Source organism: Ornithodoros turicata, chromosome 1 (assembly GCF_037126465.1).
Source record: "Ornithodoros turicata isolate Travis chromosome 1, ASM3712646v1, whole genome shotgun sequence".
Taxonomy (NCBI): Eukaryota; Metazoa; Arthropoda; class Arachnida; order Ixodida; family Argasidae; genus Ornithodoros; species Ornithodoros turicata.
In genome coordinates this window covers 27,077,289-27,099,036 of record NC_088201.1, presented here as the reverse complement: position 1 = coordinate 27,099,036, position 21,748 = coordinate 27,077,289, and the positions used below count along the sequence as shown (strand labels likewise).

The 21,748-nt window shown below is 43.4% G+C and overlaps 1 protein-coding gene across 1 annotated transcript in view; it reads left to right on the top strand.

Annotated features, from left to right (window-relative positions):
• LOC135377742 (uncharacterized) overlaps positions 1-21,748 on the top strand; it is a 65,430-nt gene that overhangs the window by 10,661 nt on the left and 33,021 nt on the right. The window contains exons 5-9 of the mRNA XM_064610385.1: positions 2,263-2,537; positions 19,275-19,421; positions 20,247-20,374; positions 20,523-20,593; positions 21,515-21,673. Coding sequence (XP_064466455.1) covers positions 2,263-2,537; positions 19,275-19,421; positions 20,247-20,374; positions 20,523-20,593; positions 21,515-21,673 — 780 coding nt within the window. The remainder of the gene's footprint in view (positions 1-2,262; positions 2,538-19,274; positions 19,422-20,246; positions 20,375-20,522; positions 20,594-21,514; positions 21,674-21,748) is intronic.

Below are 21,748 nucleotides of genomic sequence, written 5' to 3'. Positions count from 1 at the left end.
GATGTGATGATTTCAAGCTTATGACAGTGCCTGCTGTTTGCATCATCCATGGTGCCAATGTTGAGAAGCTACGAGTTAGTAAGCGCTTTCCTGGTTCGGAGCCTATGGATTGTTGTTCGAAGTTTCCGTGGGATTCCTGTCATTAGTAGTTTGGAGCAGTGATTTACCATAACGTCACGGATTTCAGGTTGGGCTACGTGTAGGTCTGTGATGGGCATATGTCATTCGCTGTCATCAGATATTGGCAGATATGGGTTGCGGCAGACATGGGCTCCAGATGCCAGTCTGTCAACATGTTCGTTGCTGCTGATCCCAACATGGGATGAGAGAAATCTCAGTGCCACACGATGGTAGCTGAGCACAAAGTCTTCAGGCGCGGTGTTCCAGGATATTGTCACATGCAGGGTTCCTAAATTTTTGAATAGAGTTGCTGGTGTCAGTGAGGATGATTGCCTTGTTAATGACACTGACGTGGATGGCAGCAGCTGCATGTAGAGTTGCAAGGAGATCTGCAGTCATAGGATATTAGGTACCACAGAGATTTTCCTTTCCAGGACATGTTGAGGCTTGGAACGTAGTAGGTGCAGGTAGCACTTTTGGTGTGGTGGCCAACAATGGAGCCATCGCTGAATACCAGCGTGTACTGGGAGTACACGTCGCTAATAAGGTCCTCTGCAGCAACTTTGGCTTTGAGTGGGCTGTATTGTTCCTTGTGATTGTAGTACATGACCAATGAAAATGCAAAGTTTTGCCTACTATTCGTCCAATGAGGAGCCTTCCCGTTCGGCTCGCTGTTCGACAGGTACTGGCTACCATCGACTTCTAGTTCCATGCGTGACGCCCAGTTATTCGGTATTCCGATATAACTAAGGCAACTTTTTGCTCAACTAGACATTTATTTGATCCATTATATCGATTCAAAGATCTGGCATGTATGTATGTTCACTGTTAATACAAAGCCCACCGCATTGCGTTTGTTGACACACTGTAACCAAGTTTGAACATGTGAAAGAAACACACTGCCTATACTGCGCTACGACAGTACGTCTCTGCGCATGAGAGAAAGAAAAAGTTGGAGAAAGCACGTGACAAAGCGTCTGTCGATTCAGGAGGCGGCAATAAGGGGGCATTCGCAGACGGGCCACAACACTGTGGTGAAAACGATGAAGCAACGTGGACCTCACGTGCAGTTGTTGTGGTACCTTATTTGAAAGTGATCCAATGAGACCGTTCTGCGTGCACGAGGGGAAAGGGAAAAGCTGAGGGGCTGTGCAAAACATTGACCTAGTTTCATAGCGTATTCCTAATAACGAAAGAGTCTCGTGTGTGTGCAATTTCATGATGAGTATCTTCTTTCGCTGCTTGCAGAGCATCATACATTACAGCGAAATAGAAAGCGCTTGTGTTGCACGAAATCCTGACGTCATTGACGCTGTATTCGAAATATGGCAGTGCTCAAACATGTTCCTGGCGCTTTAACTCATGACAGGTTTGCAGGATGATACCTGTGTCGAGAGGCAGTACAGCACGCATAGAAACATCTGAACATACAAATAAGCCTGCGAACACGCTCCTCTTTCAACAGATAGTAAATAGTACTTTCAGCCGACACCACGTTACATTCTGCACCCCTTCATCTTCCCCTTCAGAAGTAGTAACCTATATTCCCACGTACTTGAAAAAGATTTGTATTGAGAAGAGAACTGCAAAATTACAGTTAGAAATTAATTTCTGTATGTAATATTGAGTCAGTAAAAGCGGAAGTATCTCTGACATGTGTGAAGTAGACATATTTCTGTGCTTTTGGTTCTTCATTTTTTGTACCTGAGCACATTACTGTATCTGTCCTGATCTCGTCGACGAACCTGATGTAGTGATCCTTTCAATCACTACAAGGAACTTTCCTTTTTATAAATCTGTATTGCAGAGGTGCATTGAAACAACAGAAGTGTCACTTTCAATTACTACATTTTATATTAACTGAGTAATTTGTAAGGGTAACAATTTAACTGTCTGCTTTGAGACAATGAGATTGAATCTTCTTCAGGGCTTTGTGTGTAGACAATTGCCAAGCAGGGCATGCCAGCACGAGTAGTCTTTTATAAGGTGCCACCTTTTATCTTTGTTATAATTTTCCTCAATGTGTATGCCAAGAGTCTTTTACTAGTAGACGCTATTGACCCCATACCAGAGATTCTTTGTTGTTGTTTTGCTTTTGAGAAATGAAATCAATATATCTCTATTGCACTCTTTCCGGTTCAGGTACAATGTGCATCACTACGTCTGTTACATCTGTGGTATCACAACATACCGCAAGCGTGTGCGCCCATTGACAGTTCGCGACTTCCCGTTCCTACGTGAACACCCACGTCCACCAGGTGCTGTGGCCCTCCCAGGAGCAGTGGTGTCATGTCTCACTTGCTGGGAATCGCTGCAAAGCCAGTGGAAGGACTACGAGCGCATGCGCGTCCCGGTTGAAATGCGAAAGTACAACTGGATGGTGCTGCCCCCTCCACCTGAGAATGCTGAACAAGAAGGTGAGTGTCTGTTGACTGCCTGTCCCTCTTGCACAGTGCACAGCTATACACCAACTTGTTAAACTGGGATGTAGCTTGCCGTTGCATATTAAATGCGCTGAAAGTTGTACCTGATCTTATGCATGAGGGAGATGGAGTCTGTAACAGTTCCACACATCAAATGAAATCGGGAGACCGTGGTTCATGATTTATTGCAGTTCGTACCTGCTCCGCAGTATTTCGGGGCAACAAACTATTCTGAAGTATCCTACTGCAATGTGGTGTGTAAAGTTCGAAATTAACTGAATTTTACATGCAACACAATGTGTAGCAAAATATGCATACCTGCCAAGTCTCCCGATTCATCCGGGAGACTCCCGGATTCAGACCGTTTTGTACGATTGTACGATCGAGAAGGAAATCTCCAGGAAAATGCAGTTTCCCCCTCTATATCTAGAACGTTTGCGTTTTGTCCGGCCACACAGACGTAAACGTCAATCCCATACCAGCCCGACTGCCATCGGTATTGCTGTCGCTTTCTATTCTAATTCTGCGCTCCTAGTTTCCGCGCATTTCGTCCGTGTTTTAGGGCGACAAGGGTGCCTTTGCCGTGTTTCTGCATCGCATTTTGCAGACCACAGCTCCGTGTAAGCAAAACAAGTATCTGCACGTGTTTCTGAAGCAATAGACAACTGAATTGGGACGCGTGATCGCGTCCAGGAAAAGGCACAATGTGTTCTGCACAGTTTATGACTTCAACATCAACATTCCGTGTGCAGGGTAGCCCGTCACTGTTGTTACCCACGTTACGTCAGGGGAGCACAAGAACCACGTTAAGTGCAAAGACATAGTGTACTAGCTACATCAGTTTTTCCGAAATCGAGACAAGGACCGGACAACGATATTATCCATGATAAGCGCGTGTACGGAAAGTGTTTGCAGTCGCTATTCACGTAACTGACGACAGCGATGTACAGCTGTAACAATGGTTGTGATGCATTATGCAAACTACTTTTTTAATGACTTGTTAACTGTTCAACAACTACTATGTAGCTCTCCTGGGAAGTCCAGATGGGCTTCTGAAGTTCAGCCACGTTACTGAGGCAGTGCTGAATGAGTAGTGTTGATTGTGAGGGCAGTTCAGCATCGCGAAGAGAACAGAGACATGGTCTTCACATTTTTTTGAGAAAGTGGCGTGGCCTCGTCACAGCCAGAGACCCAGATAGTTCCTTGGAGATGGGAAAGTCCCCTGCTGCAAAAATTGTGCCTGATGAGTCTGCTGGAGTCAAGCGTGCCTGTTACATATGCACATGAAAGCCTCCCAACATCGGCTTTCTCCTATATCGCATAGCAAGATCATTTGCCAAAAAACGTACCTACCCCCCCCCCCCCCCCCCCCCCGCTTTTGAAATCTCCCTCATTCGGATGCCCCCAAGTTGGCAGGTATGAATATGGGAATCACTCATTGCTACTAAGAAGGATAGGCACGAAGTAAATCAGTGCCACTCTTCTGGTGCAACTTCAGGTGGTCCAGGCCAAAGGGTGTAAGATGCAACGTGAAGGTGTGTGCTGTAAAGTGATTTGTGATCTTTTTCATGTGTGACTTTCATGGTTTTCCAGCTTCTGTACGCTAAATAGGGACGTATGCGAAAGATAATCTGGCATGGTTAGTGCTGATGGATCTAATTGTTATACGTCTCCATTTGGAAGGTACTCAACCAATCCTTTTAAAGTTGCTTCAACTGGAAAATCCTGACCAGAATGTCACCTTATCTATCCCTTCCTCCTGCTTCTACCAAACTTTAACTACAGAAGTATTTTATGAGATCCAAAGCGTACCCATACTAACAAAATATACAACCCACAGTTGTAGAACCACCATCTCCATATTTTTCTTCTTTCTTCATTCCATAAAACCCAAGGCATCATTTGCAAAATACAAACATTTCATGTTTTGTATATTGCATTGCAATACAGTCATGTCCTGCTTATCCATAGCAAAGTTAACCGCTTCACTTTACCAGGAACGGACTTGCTATCATTTGTTTTTTATTTGATGACAATTGTGCCTCATTAATATGGACAACTCGAATTATGTATAGACTATTTTTGTGAGGACCACATTTTTTCAATGCATTTTCGTCTCGTTACTATGGAAACTTGCTTTTCGGACAATGGACGGTCCAGCAGGATACAAACCATATGTAGTCCATGTATTTTTGTCTCATTATTATGTAAGCCTCTCCCCACATTCTACCGGAGAACTTTTGAAAGTAGGACATTCCGTTGTGTAATGAGCTATGCCCTCTCATTTGCAACCGTCCGCAAGAACTACGGTATAAGAGGAAAGTGGGTTGTTTGTGGACATGAAGAGCCTGGAAAATCCTATATGATGTCATGACCGTTCTGAACACATCCACGGGTAATTGACCCTCGTGCAAGGAGTTGTGCTTTTAGTTAAACATGGTGCAGTCGCTTGGCAGCTTACGAGAACAGAGGAGGCACAGTTGTCAAGGCAAGTTGTCAGGCTCTGGCGTCGATGACTACAGCAACGCCGAGCCAACGTTTCATGTCTGCTATGGCTCAAGCGGGACTACAGACTGCTCTTCAGTTCTTTGAGGACAATGAGCAGCAGGCTCTACATGTTGCCAATGTTTTACTAATCTGCAAATAAGTATACCTTCAAGCCGGCACTAATTCGGGATTTGCTCCAATAAACCTTCATCATTGTTTTTGTTATTTCCTTGGTATTCGATAACATGAACGATTCGCTTTATGAACGATTTTGGTCAGGGATGAAAGTGTCCACGTAAACGAGGCACGACTGTATACAAAATTTGCTATCCATATTCATACATGAAGTACTGGCCAGTTTTCCGGAACCAGCCTCATTCTCACCAGCTTATCCGGAAGCATGCCATTGGACCTTGTTTTTGGCATTTGGTGGCATTTGCACTGTCCTCAAATAATGTAATCTCTCGTGGACGTCTTCTGTTTGCCCATGATGAGGAGAGCAAGCAAAACAACACACAACTGCACAACATTGTGGTTGTGTGCTGTTTTGCTAGCTCTCCTCATCATGGACCTGTACCAACTAGCCTGTATTGATATGTTTAGTAAGTTTATCTTCTGTCTGCCTTTTTACTTTTCTTTGCCCCAATGCCAGTCGATGACAGTCTGTGTTGATGGTTCCCGAGAAGCGAAAGAGGTGTTTCGTATTTCCTAGGCACAAAAAGTCAATGTACGAGCATTGGTTTTCCAGCCTGCAGGCCTGGGCCAAATAAGCGCTGATCATTGATATCAGCAAGTCTGCCATTTATATACATGTATGACATTCTGCGGGAGAAGTGACTTTCCAGTCATTTGCGTTTCCAATATTTTGCGTGGCCTTAACATTAGGAGTGCCCCAGATCATGAGCTACCGATATTTTGATTGTGGGTTGTTTTTCTACCTCTAACCCCATTCAAAGGAGTATAAAATATACTATCTGAAGTGCCAAATTTCAAGCATTGTAAGAAGGAACTTCATAATTCTTTACTCAAGCTTATGCACACAGTGGAATGTAAGAAAAAACAAGGAAGCCGGTAAACAGTTACTGGTAGTTGTCTGTAGATAGAGAACAAGAAGCCTTATGAAAAAATGGCTAGGAAGCAAGCGAGCTGGTGAAGATGATGCATCGGGGTTTTTTACATTATGCAAGAAGCCTTACCACTTCATAGGAGGGGTAGTTTCATGTGGTCTTCCTCAAGCAATCCTAATACCTTTACATCGTCACTCTTTGTGTAAATATTAAAGATATTTGGATATCATACAGTCTGAAAAGCACGTTATTAAAAATAATATTCGTGTAGCTTTAATATTTGCACTTTGGTAACAACACAAAACGAGGGGAGAAGTATCAGTCAGAGCTCCATTGAAGATTGGTTGAGTAGAAGAAAAAGGGCGTATAGTGTACACGGAAAGAATATAGTCAGCAAATAAGTTTGCTACTAACAAAGGATTTGATATGTGTTGCATCACATGTTTGCATTATAAAAACATCATAGTATATCTCAAACCAATTCAGAACATGGAAAACATACATTAAAGGGGTTGGGACACTTTCATGCATGTTGTTATTTACATCATGAACGCATTGTTCTGCATGCCACAATACTGAGGAAAAAAGAATTATTCTTCTACGTGTCGTACTTAGCGAGATACAAGCCCTCAAACACCCCCCCGAGCGAAGCGCAGACGTCACAGAGCTCATGGGTTGCGCCCATTCCCATTGGTAGCTGTAAGCATGTGACTTCTCATGCGCTGCCTCACTGGCGGCGGCGAGGACTGTGATGTCAAAGCCGCGTGAGTTTCGGTATTCGCGGTGCCCATTTTCTCCACTTCTGTTACCATCTTCGCTGTGAAAATTTCAATGCAGGTTCACAACGCTGCAAGGAACCATCTTCTATGTTTATCTGAGATAACCTGGGATGACCTGTCTCAACCCCTTCAAAGGAGCATGGAAGTCACCCCCAAAATATTTTTTTGTTTTTCGCCGCGACGTCTTCTGCAACGAATAAAATGAGCTCCTGCGAAAGAACGATGAGTGCAGGTGACCTACAGAGCATAAGCAAGGCTCTGATTCGCGCACCTTTAAAAAACCCTCTCCACGTGCAAAGAGCGCCTCGGTGAACGAGAAGACGTTGTGATGTATCACGGGCTCCGGCACAGTTCAAGCATGTATAAGCGGCGTGTGAGCCGGGAAGGAAAAAACAAAGAAAAAAGGCACAGAGGAGTTTCTACGTCACGCGGGGCTCGTGTCTCTCGTCTCTGACTGCTTTCTCCAGCTGTCTTTTGTAAATTTTATTGCGTAGTGACAATACACCGCAGAGCGAAAATATTTTTCCTGGTGAACAGGTTCACAGATGAAGCATCGTTTGGAGCCATGTTAAATGTCACTTCCATGCTCCTTTAAGACACCAAACAAGGTGACCAAACAAATGCTCTAGTTGCCATTTTCTACTTGCTCAGTGCTAAAAAGCAAGAAGGAAAAGATTTGGAGGGTAGTTTTCAGCCAAAAATGTCATAGAACATCCTTGCTCATATCTGATTGCTGGTCATTGCACGGTTGCTGACCAGTGGAACCTAATTATATTAGTGCTGGAGGTTTACAGGTCCCATGCATGGTGTCCAATTGAGTGAGGAAGAAACTCAGTGTAGTTTAAATCTTGAGCTTGACACTCAGATGGGACTCATAATGTATTGTTGATGATGGAAGAAGAAAAAGAACGAGACAGAGAACACGCAACATAAGACAACAAATGTTCCTCTGTCCCAGGGTTTTTCTTCCATCATGTATAACCAGCTAGCCTGCGTCTTGTGTCTTCTTCATAATTTAGAATTGAGACAGTGTTGGAGTTAATCTGTGCAGCACTTCTCAAGCATTTTATAATAATGAGAATATAAAATATGGCACACATTCCATATTCCCTGCATTTCTTGGCCTGCCATAATACTCTAGGTAGCCCAGCTTCCCGGTTTCTAAAAGTTGGTCTTTGCAAACATTCGATAAAGTTCGAGGGCTAAAGTATGAGATTAGCACTGGCATTTATAGATATGGGTGGGGTTCTTATTTCATGTCGAATTCTACCATATTTATTGTTTTTTGTCTTTTGAACCACTGCCTGTGTCTGCGTGTCCTGATGGGTCGCCTTTCTGCCAGCCCAGTGTAACTGCTCTTGGGTAACAAGAGCGCCCATCAATGTATTCTAATGCCTACTGTGTCCGCAGGACATCACGGAGAACCACAGTTGCCGACCGAGTTTTTGGACTTGAAGGAGCCACAAAATCAGTCTGAATTTTGTAGGCAAAGGCTTAAATATGCAATGTTTAAAAAACTTTATTTGAGCACTCACCCTGGCTTGAAATAACTGTCGACAAGAGTTTGCTTCGCCGCATGGACACGGGATAACACATCACAGCGAATTTCTGCTAGTGTAGCCTTGTTGTGATACACTTCCATGAGCAAGTAACAATTCTAAGATCTCCACAGTTGACTGGGGCACAACGGCAACCTCGTCGTCACTGCCACTGTCATCAGCTATCCTCATGGCTATCCTGAAGTTTTGGAATGCATCTGAAACGGAGAGGCAACGCGTGCATGAGCTGAACTTCTACACATGCGCCGGGTTGGCGCGCTTCCCTTTGTGGCACAGTCCAAAATATCAAGTCCCAAAATGCACTGTAATGCGTCTGTTTTGACTCTTGGAAGATGAAAAGTCTGGAAAAAAAATAGGCATGCTCGGTGTGAAATGTGTACAAAAAAGCGCGCAGTCCATCCGAAACACAGTCCAAAATATCGGAAGCGGAAATACATTGGCTCTATGGTGTGTTTGATGGTGCCAAGATTTTTGTCCGAAAATTGGAAAGTCCGAATTTTTAGAGACCAAAATATCGGTCGGCGACTGTAGTCACAGGAAAACTGGGCACAGATATTGGACTTGTCAATACTCCATAACAGACAAAAAGACATAACTTCATGATGAAGTGACAAAAGACAGTAGGACGCAGCAGACACAGAAATAGTCGCACTTTCAACCACTTTGACATGAATGATGACAAAACCCGGAACACTACTCTTAAAAACCAGTTCCCGCGGCCTAGTGATTAGGATGATCACTTTCCACGCCGAGATTGGAAGATGACACGGGTTCGAATCCTGTCACCGGCTGTGCTGTCTGAGATTTTTCCTGGGCTTTCCGAAGACTTTCCAGGCGAATGTCGGCAGTTCCCCCTGAAGTCGGCCCAGGACGCATAGACGCATACTAACCCCCCCTGTCCCCCAATCCTTCCTGCTGTGTTCTCTCCATCTGTCCACGTCTGTACACCACTCATAGCCACAGTTGCTTTGTGGCGCTAACCCGGAATTTAAAAAAAAAGAAAACTCTTAAAAGCCTTTTGATAAGCCGATAGGAAGGCTTTTAAGAGTGGTGTCCAGATTTTGTTGTCATTCATGTCAAAGTAGAAGTGGTTGAGAGTGAGACTGTTTCCATGTTTTCTCCGTCCTAGTGTCCTTTGTCACTTCATCATCGATATTCACCAACTGGCGGAATTGTTACTTCAGACATAACTTCCCCCTTGATTTGCCACTAGCTCTGTGTGAAGGCCAGTCACAATGTTTATTTGGAATCCTGGCCTACCGATACTGTTTCCAAATGCAATAAGGAGAGCCCTAAGCTCAAGAGAGCATGACATTTGGCGTGTGCCAACTGAAAAAGTAACATAGAAGACTGGGCTCGTTGGCTGACATATTGTATCCGAAAGCACCCTGATTGAACAAATTCTTGGGCATGGGGCGAAATGTTGTGCTTCCACTGCATAAACTCAGTTTTGAACTCTTGTGTGGTGTTATCCATCGGCCAAACAATAAATAAAATTGACACGGTTCTCATTGAGTAGCTCCAACTTCTCCAGCAAGCACAGGGGTCCTTCTGAAATGGAGTCTGTATTATCAGAACCCCTTTTGCACTAACATTGGACATGTCTAACTTTTCAGGATTTATTTTCCAAGCTGTACTCCCAAAATAACGATTTCTTCACCTTCGAGAAATCTTCATTAGTCTGTCTGACAGAATTGAAACCTCAAATGTCCTGTGCATTGTAATTGTACATTTCTTTGGGTGTTGCTTCCATGGTTACCCAGTGTAACTGTCATCTTTAGTGGTCTCTCTGCTGCACAGCTTTCTCCTGTGCTAGCTTCCGTGGCATAGTGGTTAGACTGACTGCCTTCCACGCCAAGACTGGGAGGTGACACGGGTTCGAATCCCCGCACCAGCTGTGCTGTCTGTGATTTTCCCTGGGTTTTCTGGCAGACTTCCCAGATGAATGTCGACACAGTTCGCCTTGAAGTCGGCCTGGGACGCATACTAACCCCCCTGTCTCCCCTTCCTTCCTGCTGTCCTCTCTCCATATGTTCACATCTGTACGCCGCTCACAGCCGCAGTTGCTTCACGGCGCTAACACAGAACTTTTTAAAAAAGCTTTCTCCTGAATTTCACTTTATAAGATGACTGACCAACCTCATCATAAACTACACCAATGCATTCATGGATTTTTTTGCCATATATCCTTCCTTGGTGGGAAATTTTGTCACCAAACTGTGTTCCAAATCGAGTAATTTCTGAGTAGAGTCAGACAATGATTCACTTTACATGTTGTCGCTTTGAATGTTAGAATAGCGCTAAACTGAAGGCCGGCTCTTGCATACAGCACTTTGTTACGTACACAGTTATGTTATCTTGAATATGATCTGGAACATGAGGTTGTGATTTCATCAAGAGGAAGATAACCCTTGACTTTTCTGCAGTCAGATTCCTAAAAAAAATTGCTCGCTAAAAAAACCGCGATGCTAAAAAAAACGCGCCGATCGGGAGCGCAGGGAGGACAGCGCTCATACCATATCAGAGGCTACGTGCTTTGGAGCGATGCAGATGATTGGAGTAGGTACTGATATGCTGGCGAGGTCAACCGCTTTGCGCTCCAGGGCGTTTATGAGCGCCTCCGAGCGAATAAACATAAACGCCCCCAGATAAGCCTCCGTCGACGAAGGTGATGCGCTCTTGAGGCGCGCTGTTTTGGTTTCGGCTCATTTGCGTAGCGAAGTTCGGCGATGGATATTTAACGGTATGCGATAGCTTTAGGGTTTATAAAACATACAATAGCTTTCAACAAGGACTGTCTCCATCCTGCTATCTCACTTTTGCCCGAAATTGCCCCGAGTTTGTCAATAAATATTAAGTAATTACTCATCTTGTAGTTACATACTCTTTTCGAAATGATGTCCGCCGTAGAACAAACCTGCAAAAACGGCATCTCTGTAGCTTTCATAGCTTTTTTATAAAAAAAAAATAAAAAATCTGTAGCGGATGAAAATGAACACCTTCAAAAAATTTTAAGCCTCTAAAATTAGAGCAGTATTCCGAAACGCCCTTCCTCTTTTGTGATCACAGTTGGACTGTTGTATGGTATAGTCGAACACCAACAAAATGTTCATTTCCCCCATCCTGTTCTTTTTTCCCCTTTCTCTCATGTCCCACCTCAGCTACTTCACGACAGCTCATTTGCGGTTTCGATCTTCTGTCGTTTTGTATGTGTGGTTTTAGTATTCTTCGCAAGCACTTTCTCCGAAAGGTCAGCACTGCTTTTACTGCCAGCAGGTGCGCTGCGGTTGCGCACACACCACGGTGTGGAGACTCGCTGTGGTTCATCAGCTCTGCGCGCGTACCGAGCCATCGTCGGCTGAGCCAGCTGAGCTTTCCCGTGTGGTAGTAGGCCGATGGCGGTGAATCCTTACGTGTGCTGTCCGGCTCTGCTGTATGCTCGACCCTGTGATGGCCTCTTCTGGCCAGGTGCGTGATCTCAGTTGACGAACGTTTCGCCTTTGCAAAAACTGCGCTTTCTGTTTGCATTCCCTGATGCTTTCTACCGCTACGCCGCTGCGTATCGATCGGCTGCCGTCGCTTGCACGCCTGCTTGTTTGCCATCGCAGTTAATGATACCTGAAAACAAGAAATTTCCCTCGGACGAAACTGGGCATAAAATTTGACGCAGTGATACGTACTATAAACTGATTGTAATTGGACTGCACTAAAGGCAACCACAAAGTGTTTTTGAGGACGCGCGCGGTGTACAGGATTTGTGCTGCCGCGACCTCAGTGTTTGCCCAATGATTCCTTGGTGCCGTATTTTAATTGCTTCATATTTGCGATACGCTTATCATATTTCGCTTTGGTTTAGTCGCACTGTGCATCTGACATGTAGATCGTCGCTGTACGGGTGCTGTCATGGAGTATAGATCTTCGTTGATCGTATGCGCTTTATTCAAAAATTATTGATTGCGATCGCAGAGGCCCTTGTCTTTTTGTCTGGCTTACCGACCTTGAGGTTGAGCTTTGCACGAAGGCAGGTGTATTGTCCTGCGTATTTTCATTAGGTTCCGCACGTTTTGGAAATGGTTGACCATATTCTTTCCTGTGCTTTTTTGCTGATAACATTCCAGCTGGAGTGATGTTATTGTGTTGCCAGCAGGAAATGTCACTAGAGCGGCGAGGAAAATTTTAAAAAATGCTCCGATGCGAATCACTGATGGATTTCAGTGCACCACCAATGCACATGCTAGGTGTTGTAGGCGATTAACAAAATAAATTAAAGGATAGCTCTGTGAGCTTTTCTGTCTTGCAAGTGTGCACAGACTTTGCCTTTTTTTCTAATTCTTCCTTTTTTATGTTTGTGGTCGCAGCATGATGTAATTATCGTTGTGTAAAACAATTCTTCGGGCTACATTGCTCACAGCTGCCTATATTTTTAGCTGAGTTTAAGCACAGGTGTCTTGTGTTAACAGTCACATTTGACATGCCACAATTACCGTATTTTCACGTGTATTAGCCGCACCGCAGATAAGCCGCGGGTAATACGACGCGACCGCTTTGTGCGCTAAACCAGTGATGCACAAACAAAATCAATAGAGGCTCTCAACGCTCGTCGACGCCGTACTTCCTGCAGGCTGCCCTGCAGCCTGCGTACTGGGCCTGTACTGGTCCGCGACGTGGACGACTTTTAGTTTGAAGCCGCTGTCGTAGCTGTGCCTCCGCGATGGAGCCATGCCTTACCTATAACTGCCGTGTCCACGAATGCTGCTTCTCAGGTCAAATGAGAACTGACGCTTAGCTGACCACGTTTTATCCCGATGTCAGGTGTATTGAACCCTTCCTGTGGGTCTGCCGACAAAGGAGACCGTAGGGAAGGCCATAAACCCTGTGGTCCACATTCCGGTATCGGCATGATGTATAACAAAGGAGGTCACTTCCAGTGTTCTACTAAGATCGGATTGTGCCCTTGTTGCGTGTTTTTTAGGGATTGACGAGTTAGGGGTGTTCCAGGAGACATTAATCACTGTCACCCCTTTTGTTAAAGCTGCATGGGGGAACGCATTCGGAAGGCCAGTCCACTCGAACGTAGACCCGCCCCTGTTCGGTATTGTTCGTGAACTGGCAGGGCGGTCCTGTTCCGAAAAACATGAGGCACTGTCGGCCCTTTCGTTTAATCCGGGGTATGGGGAAAATACCAGGGAAAAATAGCCATCAGATGAGCCGCACCTGTGGATAAGCCGCAGAGCGTCCACGAAAAAAAAAATTCGCGCATAAGCCGCGGCTAATACGCGTGAAAATACGGTACAATTTTACATCAGATGAAGCAGGAGTCCTATTGACCTTGTTGAGTTTGAGTAACTTAAAGTAGCACAGAAGTCATTTTTAACACCCTGTTTTCTTCCTATAAAACTGTTAAGTAGGTCAGTAAGATGCACCATGAGAAGTAATTCACACCACAGAGTCATAATTATTGCAGAAATTGAATTTAATGTACGCCGCAAAAAGCGACCGTGCGCAACGGCGGTGGAGAGCAGTACCAGCCTGTGATCTGCCTGGGACTTCGCGCTGACGTTAGAGGGGCCACGCTCGCTGATTGGTCCAGAGGAATGTTGTCTGCTAGTCGGCTGTTCGGGATTCTGAAAAAGCATTGTCCCTGGCTCGGTCATGATTCGGCCGCTCCTTCTATCCCCAGTTCTCAGGGGGAACTGGCAAAACTGGTTTACAGCGGCAAAGGGACAAGGCGCTGACCCCCACTGACCAGCGAACCAGAGCGAGTTGCCCCTGTAACGTCATCAGTGACGTGGTATCATACTTTCTCCTCTTCGTTATACCCGGGGTGGCGAGTTAAGGGTGAATGCGCAGAGCTATGTTTATGTGATTTTTTTTTCTGAGAAACAAATTGCACACATCAAAACCTTTTGTGCTATTCAGTAAAATGACACACACACTTTCATCAGACTTGTTATTTTGAAATTTTTTTGGATGGCCCTCTGTACTCCTTTAAAGGAGCTGTGAAGTAAATGGCAAACCTGTAGAAACCATATGGTTTTTAAGGCTTGTAACTTGGACGCTTCAGATACGCAATAGTTCTGCTGTATATTGAGCATTTTTTCAGCAATCGAATCTCAAAGATTGCTACTCAAAGCAAGCTAGCGTACTCCAGAAGCGCTCCAACCCTGAGCAGTACCATGTATTAAAAGGGAATCTGGTCATTAGGAGGAGCCTAAAAAAGAGGCTCAACCTGTCAATCAAACTTGGGCGCATTTCATTGGTTGCTGTTTTCCATGGGGACCGTCATGACACCAAAATTTCTCAAAAATGGAGGATGATGCTTGGAACGGCCAAGCGGAGATTTCGTGACAAAAAATTTTCACAGTCTGCTTTAATCTCATACTGTGAGCATATGTCGTCATGTACGTATCTGCAAAATCAGCTTCAACTTTCGCTCCGCCATCATTATTTACGTGAAAATGAGATGTTTCATCGCTAACGTTAGGCCTAGCTAAGACCGCAACTCCAAGAAAATAGCAAGAAGGGCGCCCCTGATACGTAAGATTTTGCATTACTATATCATTGAATTTTAATTATAAATACATCTTTGTGCATTTTTATTCAGTCTGCTTACGTTATGTGACTTAAAAGTTCGTACTGGCAGCCGTCTGCTATGAAGAAGCAGTTCTATCACTCTCCTGGCCAATCACTTCTGCCAGCAACCATTTCCACAATTCTGAGTCTTCCCAACATGCATCTCACATATCTCAACAGTAACTCATGCAAAGCTGTTTTGTCGATTTGGTCATCAACCCCATTGTAAAATTTGATGCTGGAGTGCATTGAGAACATGTAAAAAGCTTGGGCAAATGCATTTGCATATAGTCTGTTCTAACTTCAATACATAATTTCTCTGGCTGTATTTTGTCGTAGGAATTACAGTTACATATTGGTATTGACAAACAGCACTGTATATAACACGTGTGATGTGTCTATTTTCTTCTGCAAACAAAAGTGAACTATGTACATTTGCCATGCATACTGGCGATGCCGCAACACACATTCGCACTTGCCAGCATGGATGTGTGTTTCTCTTGGAGTAAACATGATTCCGTTTTAGTAATATGTTGTAATACCAAGCAACAGTGATGAAGCAGCTAAATTCAAAGCACTATGCATCTTCTGTTTTACAATAATGCATAGCTTTACAGTGCGTTTTAAAAAAATTCAGTCTGACAACCTTCAAGATGGTGTCGGCTTTTGTTCCCCACACTTTTTTAACTTCCAAACTATGATGCAGATCAAGCTTGAGGGTTTCTTGCACCCCTAATGGATACTGAGATATGAATAAGTGACTTTTGAGCCGTGTTCTAACTTCTGGTTGTGATGAAATACCTGCTGCAAGGGTGACGCATCTGAAATGTTTTCGTAATGGGTGAAAAGCTCAAGATAGCAATGGAAGCATTGCTACTTCACGTCAGTGCCTCTTATTCTCTCAGGTCTTGGTTTCAAGTGTGTCTCATTAGGGCAGTGCTGTTTTTGTGGATAGATAATGTGGTACCTCACATTGTGACAATTTGGAAAATGACTTGCACCGTACTAGAGTCAGTATGGGTTGACTAAAAACCAATACCCAATGCACAGGGTGTCTTTTTTAAATGTTACTTTTTCTTAATGAAAAAGCTATGAGCCGAAATGAAAAAGCGCCGATGCTGGTTTTGCGTTTGAGTCCTTGGTTATACGGCCAGGCGAACATTAGCTCAGAGAGAGTGTGCAACTACTAGACGACTAATTACCTAAAATTCGTTAATTAACTTTTAATTACATGCTTTCAAGAAATTGTCAGATAGCAGAATTGGAGCCAGTCATTATTTAAAGCCACCTTCTTTTTGCAAAATCCTGAAGCATGCATACACTTTAAGATGTCCATTGCCAAATTTTGCTATGCAAATGAGCCGAAACCAGGCGTGCCACGAGCACAGGAAGGAAAGCGTCCATTCCGCACTGGAGGGCTCGCTTTGTGGCCTAGATGAGATGCCAACAATGAAGGTCATCTCCTTTCTGCCAAAATCAAGATCTCCCATCTTCCAAAATCAAAAGTACACGGGCGCGTTAAGTAGCGGCTCCAGAGCGCAGGAAGCGCACTCCTTTTTACTAAACAGTGTCACTTCTTTTCCGGATCATGGCGCTCTTGATGAACTCTCACACTCCAGCTTGCAGGTCGGAGCGTGTAAGTGCTGCCCTGGCTCCGTGACGTATGAAGAAAGGGGACGTCGGATCACCAATGAGCTGGCTTTGAAACTTCGCTAGGGCGCATATCGTGCTCGTGGCTCTGAGAGACCGTTTAGTAGAGGCACCGGAGTACGAGAGACGTAGTACACTACGCATGTTGGGTAGGCCGCTACTTAACACGCCCCATGCTTCAGGAGCGCGCAGTTTAGATTTCGTCTCATTTGTGTAGCAGAATTTGACAATGGATATCTCAAAGTGCATGTGCATTTCAGGGTTTTTCAAAAATTTAATTGAAAAGATAATTGTGAATTTTAAGTAATTAGTCATCTTGTGGTGACACACTCTCTCAGACAGAATGTTTGCATGGCCGTATAACTCACCTGCTAAAACTGCATGTGTGCTGTCGTCATAGCTTTTTATAAAAAGTCTGTAATGCTTAAAAAAACACCCTGTATGTCGACAAGATCTGTCAGGGTATAATGCTCAGGTGCTTTTTATCACAGGAGGCATTTGGAAAGTCCTGTTCTAACAGGCATACATATGTATGTATTGAGAAAAAAAAAGTGTTGTGCAAAGACATTAAAATGAGTCTTGTGAATCTACTGCGTAGGTGTTTTTGACGTTGTTTGAAAGACGATAAGTTTTGAACGGTGAAGCTGTCAGTAATATGTGCTCTGCATCGGTACCACAAAATACCTAAAAATTTACTTAATGCAAAGTACCAAGTACCTGGCACCGTTTGTACTTAAAGAGTATATAGTGCAAAGCACCACATTGGAAGCGTGCTTACGGTAAAATGCAAAGCACTCCACATCTCACTGTTAGAGACAAAACATGAGAAAGAAATTATGCTTTTTGTTGGCATTTTTAGAAAGTGCAAGGCATGGTCTATTTATTGCTTATTCGTGAATGTAAAATGAAACATATGAAATAATTTGCATTAGAAATGCACTCGAGCAATCGGCTGTGATAATACAAAGTGTAACATATTTCCCAAATTATCCATGTTCCCATTGCACAGCGCTGTGTGGTAATTTCCAAGTATAATATGAACCAAGAAGGCACTCTTTATACAAAACAAGAAAGAAGCCAATAGAACGAGCTTGTACATTTCATGACATATCACCGGCTTTCTAAAAGCGAATGAAAAAAAAGCATACACGAATAGGAAACTCAGTGCAATGCATCCTGTCTTTTGTGTCTTTGTTGTTCGCAACAAAACCCTCTATGTCAGCAATAAAAAAAGCAAAACGTAAAAATTTGAAATGAAGTATGTGCACCTTCTAGTCTCTCCCTTTTTCATTCACCATTCATTCGTTGTGAACTGGCATGATCATTGCATTGAAAACTGAAAGGAATAATGTAACACAGCAATAAAACCAGGTCTTCTGAACACGAAAGAGATTGAAACAAAAATTACTGTGCTGTCTGTCGCTGTGCATAATGTGTGAACTTTGAACCTGCATTTTGATGTTCCATTTCAGTTTCATTTCAAGCTTTGCTTAATGTTTTTTTCCTGACTGGTCAAAAATGGCCCTAAAAGACACAAAAGAAACTATTTACTGGTATGTTCCCCCCCTTTTTTTTTTCATTACCAGCTGGGTACTTGATGGAAAGTACTTAAATAGTATAGCACAAAGTATACAATTTGAAATCTACTTGAAGTAAAGTACAAGGACTCAGAAATGTACTTAAAGTAGTACTTTGTACTTCAGGTACTCCCCATTACTGCTCCGCATCATTAGCACCCAAGACGAGCCTCTTTTGGACACTTCTGCATAGCCTGAGGTGCCCTCGCACCTGTGGTTGTACCACGTAATGATGTTATAATGCAGAATGTTCTAATGCTTTAGCATGATCAGAAATTTATTTTCAGTTTATTTACCAATTACGTGAGTTTAAGTGATGTATCTGAGAAATGAATTTGCTGCATGACAGCTGGGGATATTATTTTGTCTGTATCAGCTGAACTAGATCACGACACTCCTCTAGGGCTTGGAGACCATTTACTGGCAGGCCTTCAATAGCTTTCACAATGCAAGTGGTTCTCAAACTTGCAGGCCGTTTCAACATGTGAAGAGCACTAGTGGAACACAGATGCCTCCACTTTGATGCACATGATCAATCCAAACAATACCCATCAGTTTGATAGACTGCAGTCAGTTAAGGCTTGTAGTGAAACTCATTCCATTGGAATGAGCTCTTGGTGTTTGAAAGAAGAAAAAAAAGCCGAATGACACAAAGCTGAAAGATCAGAACAATTCCGTTTTGACTACTCTGAAATAACTGTTGGTGACTGAAAATTGTGGACTCCTGCCTTGCCACATGAAGGAGACATCAGCTGTGGTGGATGAGACAGCTTTGATATTTGTATTTTTGGTTACATTGGCTGTGTGCATCAGCCACTGGAAAGTACACTGCATTTATTTAATGTGCAGTGGATTGATCGGCCGAGTGGTCCACTCACCATTGACCTCAAGCAGCCTCATATCCACTTTTGATATGTGAACCGTGCTGTGAGAACCAGTGCCCTGCACTTCAAAAATCCATGTGGCTGCAACTGCACATAGCAATTGTCATGTCTCCCTTTACACAAACAAACATAAAAAGAGGAATTGATGTTTTCAGGATTTGGAGTAGCTGGAGTTAGTAAGGGGCCACTTGCTCCCCCTGTGCCAAGAGCTGCCACTTCCCAGGGAAACACAAGGTCATCGGGGTTTGCTGCTGCGCTTCGCCGTTTGGCCAAGCAGGCTCTCGAGCCTGGTCAGACAGCAGGTAATTAAGTTAGCCTTGTCTATTACTGAGCAGTTAGAGGTGACTGGTATCATCCTCTGGAAACAAAACAACTAGATTCTTCGTTTTGAAAAAACAAAAACAAAAAAACATGATAATATTGATTTTGAAAAGATACGGTTTATTCTTAGAAATTGACTCTTGTCCAGCATGGTAAGAAACCAAGTTCATTCAGCATCTTTTTTGGGTTATCATTACCCATTTTTTCTGCTCTATTTGAATTTACTGCTGCGTATATTAAAATGTCTGCTAGAAGCCTTTATCTGAAGCAACACATCAGTGTGTTGCTTGAAAATTTTATCAGCTTCTCAGTAATTGACTAGCAGGGCTGGAGCAGTGTTCTAAAGCCTGAAGGGAACTGAAGCGAAATTCATGCAGAAATGCAAGATGATTTACGAGTAGGAAATTATTTACTATGGCAGTAGCACTTGTTTGCTGTGGCTTATGTAACAAACAGTGCATACAATTACATACATACATTGTGGATCATGTGGTGAGTACATTATAAAACGCTCGTCTTTTGTCGATTTGGAAAAGCTACTTAAGATGGTGACGCTTTGCGTTTTCTTGGTGCAAAGAGAATGATGGCTATGACGGACCAGCTATGGTCGTGTTCATCCTAAGAACGGCATCTTGGGTGATGAAGGAGAACTTCATAATAGCGTAATTTTCTTACATTTAACTGGGAAAGTAACTTTTGTCAAAAACGTAGGTATCACCCAAAGAAATTCTGTGTACAATGTTTCAAACACTATATTGTCTTCTGGTGGTTAATGCATTGTGAACGTCTTGCCTTTTTGCATTTAGATGGGGCGGAGGAAACTGTTAAGAGAAATAATAGCACCCCTCCTTCGGGCTTCATTTCGGGGTCTCCATCAGTTGGTGCTCCCATGTCCCCAGGTGGCCAAACTATGGACGCCCAAGATATCCCACAGGCAAGATATATTTCCGTTTCTTTTCATATCATAAACACTATAGTAAAGCAGTATTATTATAATACAATATTCTTGTTAAATTTGTCAGGTCCAGTTTGTCTCTTTGTCACTCTGCTGTGTGAAATTCATGTAATAGGTCTTTGTGCAGGGCCCTATGATGATGTCTACTCAAAGGGATGCCATAGATTTCCACTCTTCTAGGCATCAACCCAGTCCAAGGTGAGGTTTTGTGTAGTGGGAATTATTCTTGAAAATATCAGCTGTTATCCCTGCTAGCATTATTGCATAGTTTCTTGTGATCCATAGTGAAAAGGATTCTGTCAGTAATTTCATTTTCTTCACCTCACATTAGATATTAACGTTCTGCTGACTGTAGTCCTGTGGAGATTAGTGCTGCCACAATAACTTCAAAACATGTTCACTGGTCTCCTCATTAGGCTGCAGAGAGATTTGATTAACATCTTGAATACAGAGAAAAAATATGCTCTATAAAGGGTTTTGACACTTTGATATGTGTGGTTCATTACATCATGCACACATTGTACTGCACGCCAGAGTATTGAGGGAAAAAAATACTATTTTTTTACTTGGTGTAGCCGGTGTGGTTACAAACCGCCAAAAAAACTTTGTCGTCTAGCTCTGACATTGGAGAAGCAAGGCCATTGGCTATTGCTATTGGTTCTCTTAAGCATGTAACCTTTCGTGAGCCACTTTACTGGCGAAGATGCCTACGGTGATGCCACAACTTGACAAGTTTCTGTATCCACAATGCTGATTTTTAGTGCAACTATTGCTTCCTTTACTGTTAAACCTGGAATGCTGGTTCACATCACTGCAAGTGACCGTCTTCTACATTTCACCAGCATCGCTCATAGTGAAGTGTCGCAACCCCGTTTAAGTATTTTGAGGCAAACCTTGCGTTGAAAATGAGGAATTTGTGTGCTGCACTTGGGGCTATTGACTCCTATGCAATTTCCACTTACAATTTTGCTTGGACAGGTTTTACTATCCAACAGTTTTTCTTTTCATCATTGCCTCATTGTTGTTGCTTGTGGTTTCAAGGTCTGTTTCTGTTACTATAATTCTCTGCTGCATCAGTGGACAGCAATCAATAAACATTTGACTTTGTTGCTGTGCCAGAATGCGAAGCAGTGCTGAGGAACCTAGAGGATTCCAACCTTACCGTACTGTGGAGAGTGGATCTGCACGAGTAGTGCGTGGCCCCCCAATGACAACTTACGACCCATTTCACCCCTTTATGTCTCACCTAGCACCACAGCTTCACCATACAGCCTACGGGTGAGGGTTCATGCTTATTTTTGTGGTCTGAGTGCCGCTGTGCAGATATTTAAATTTGGAACGAATGCTTTGTTG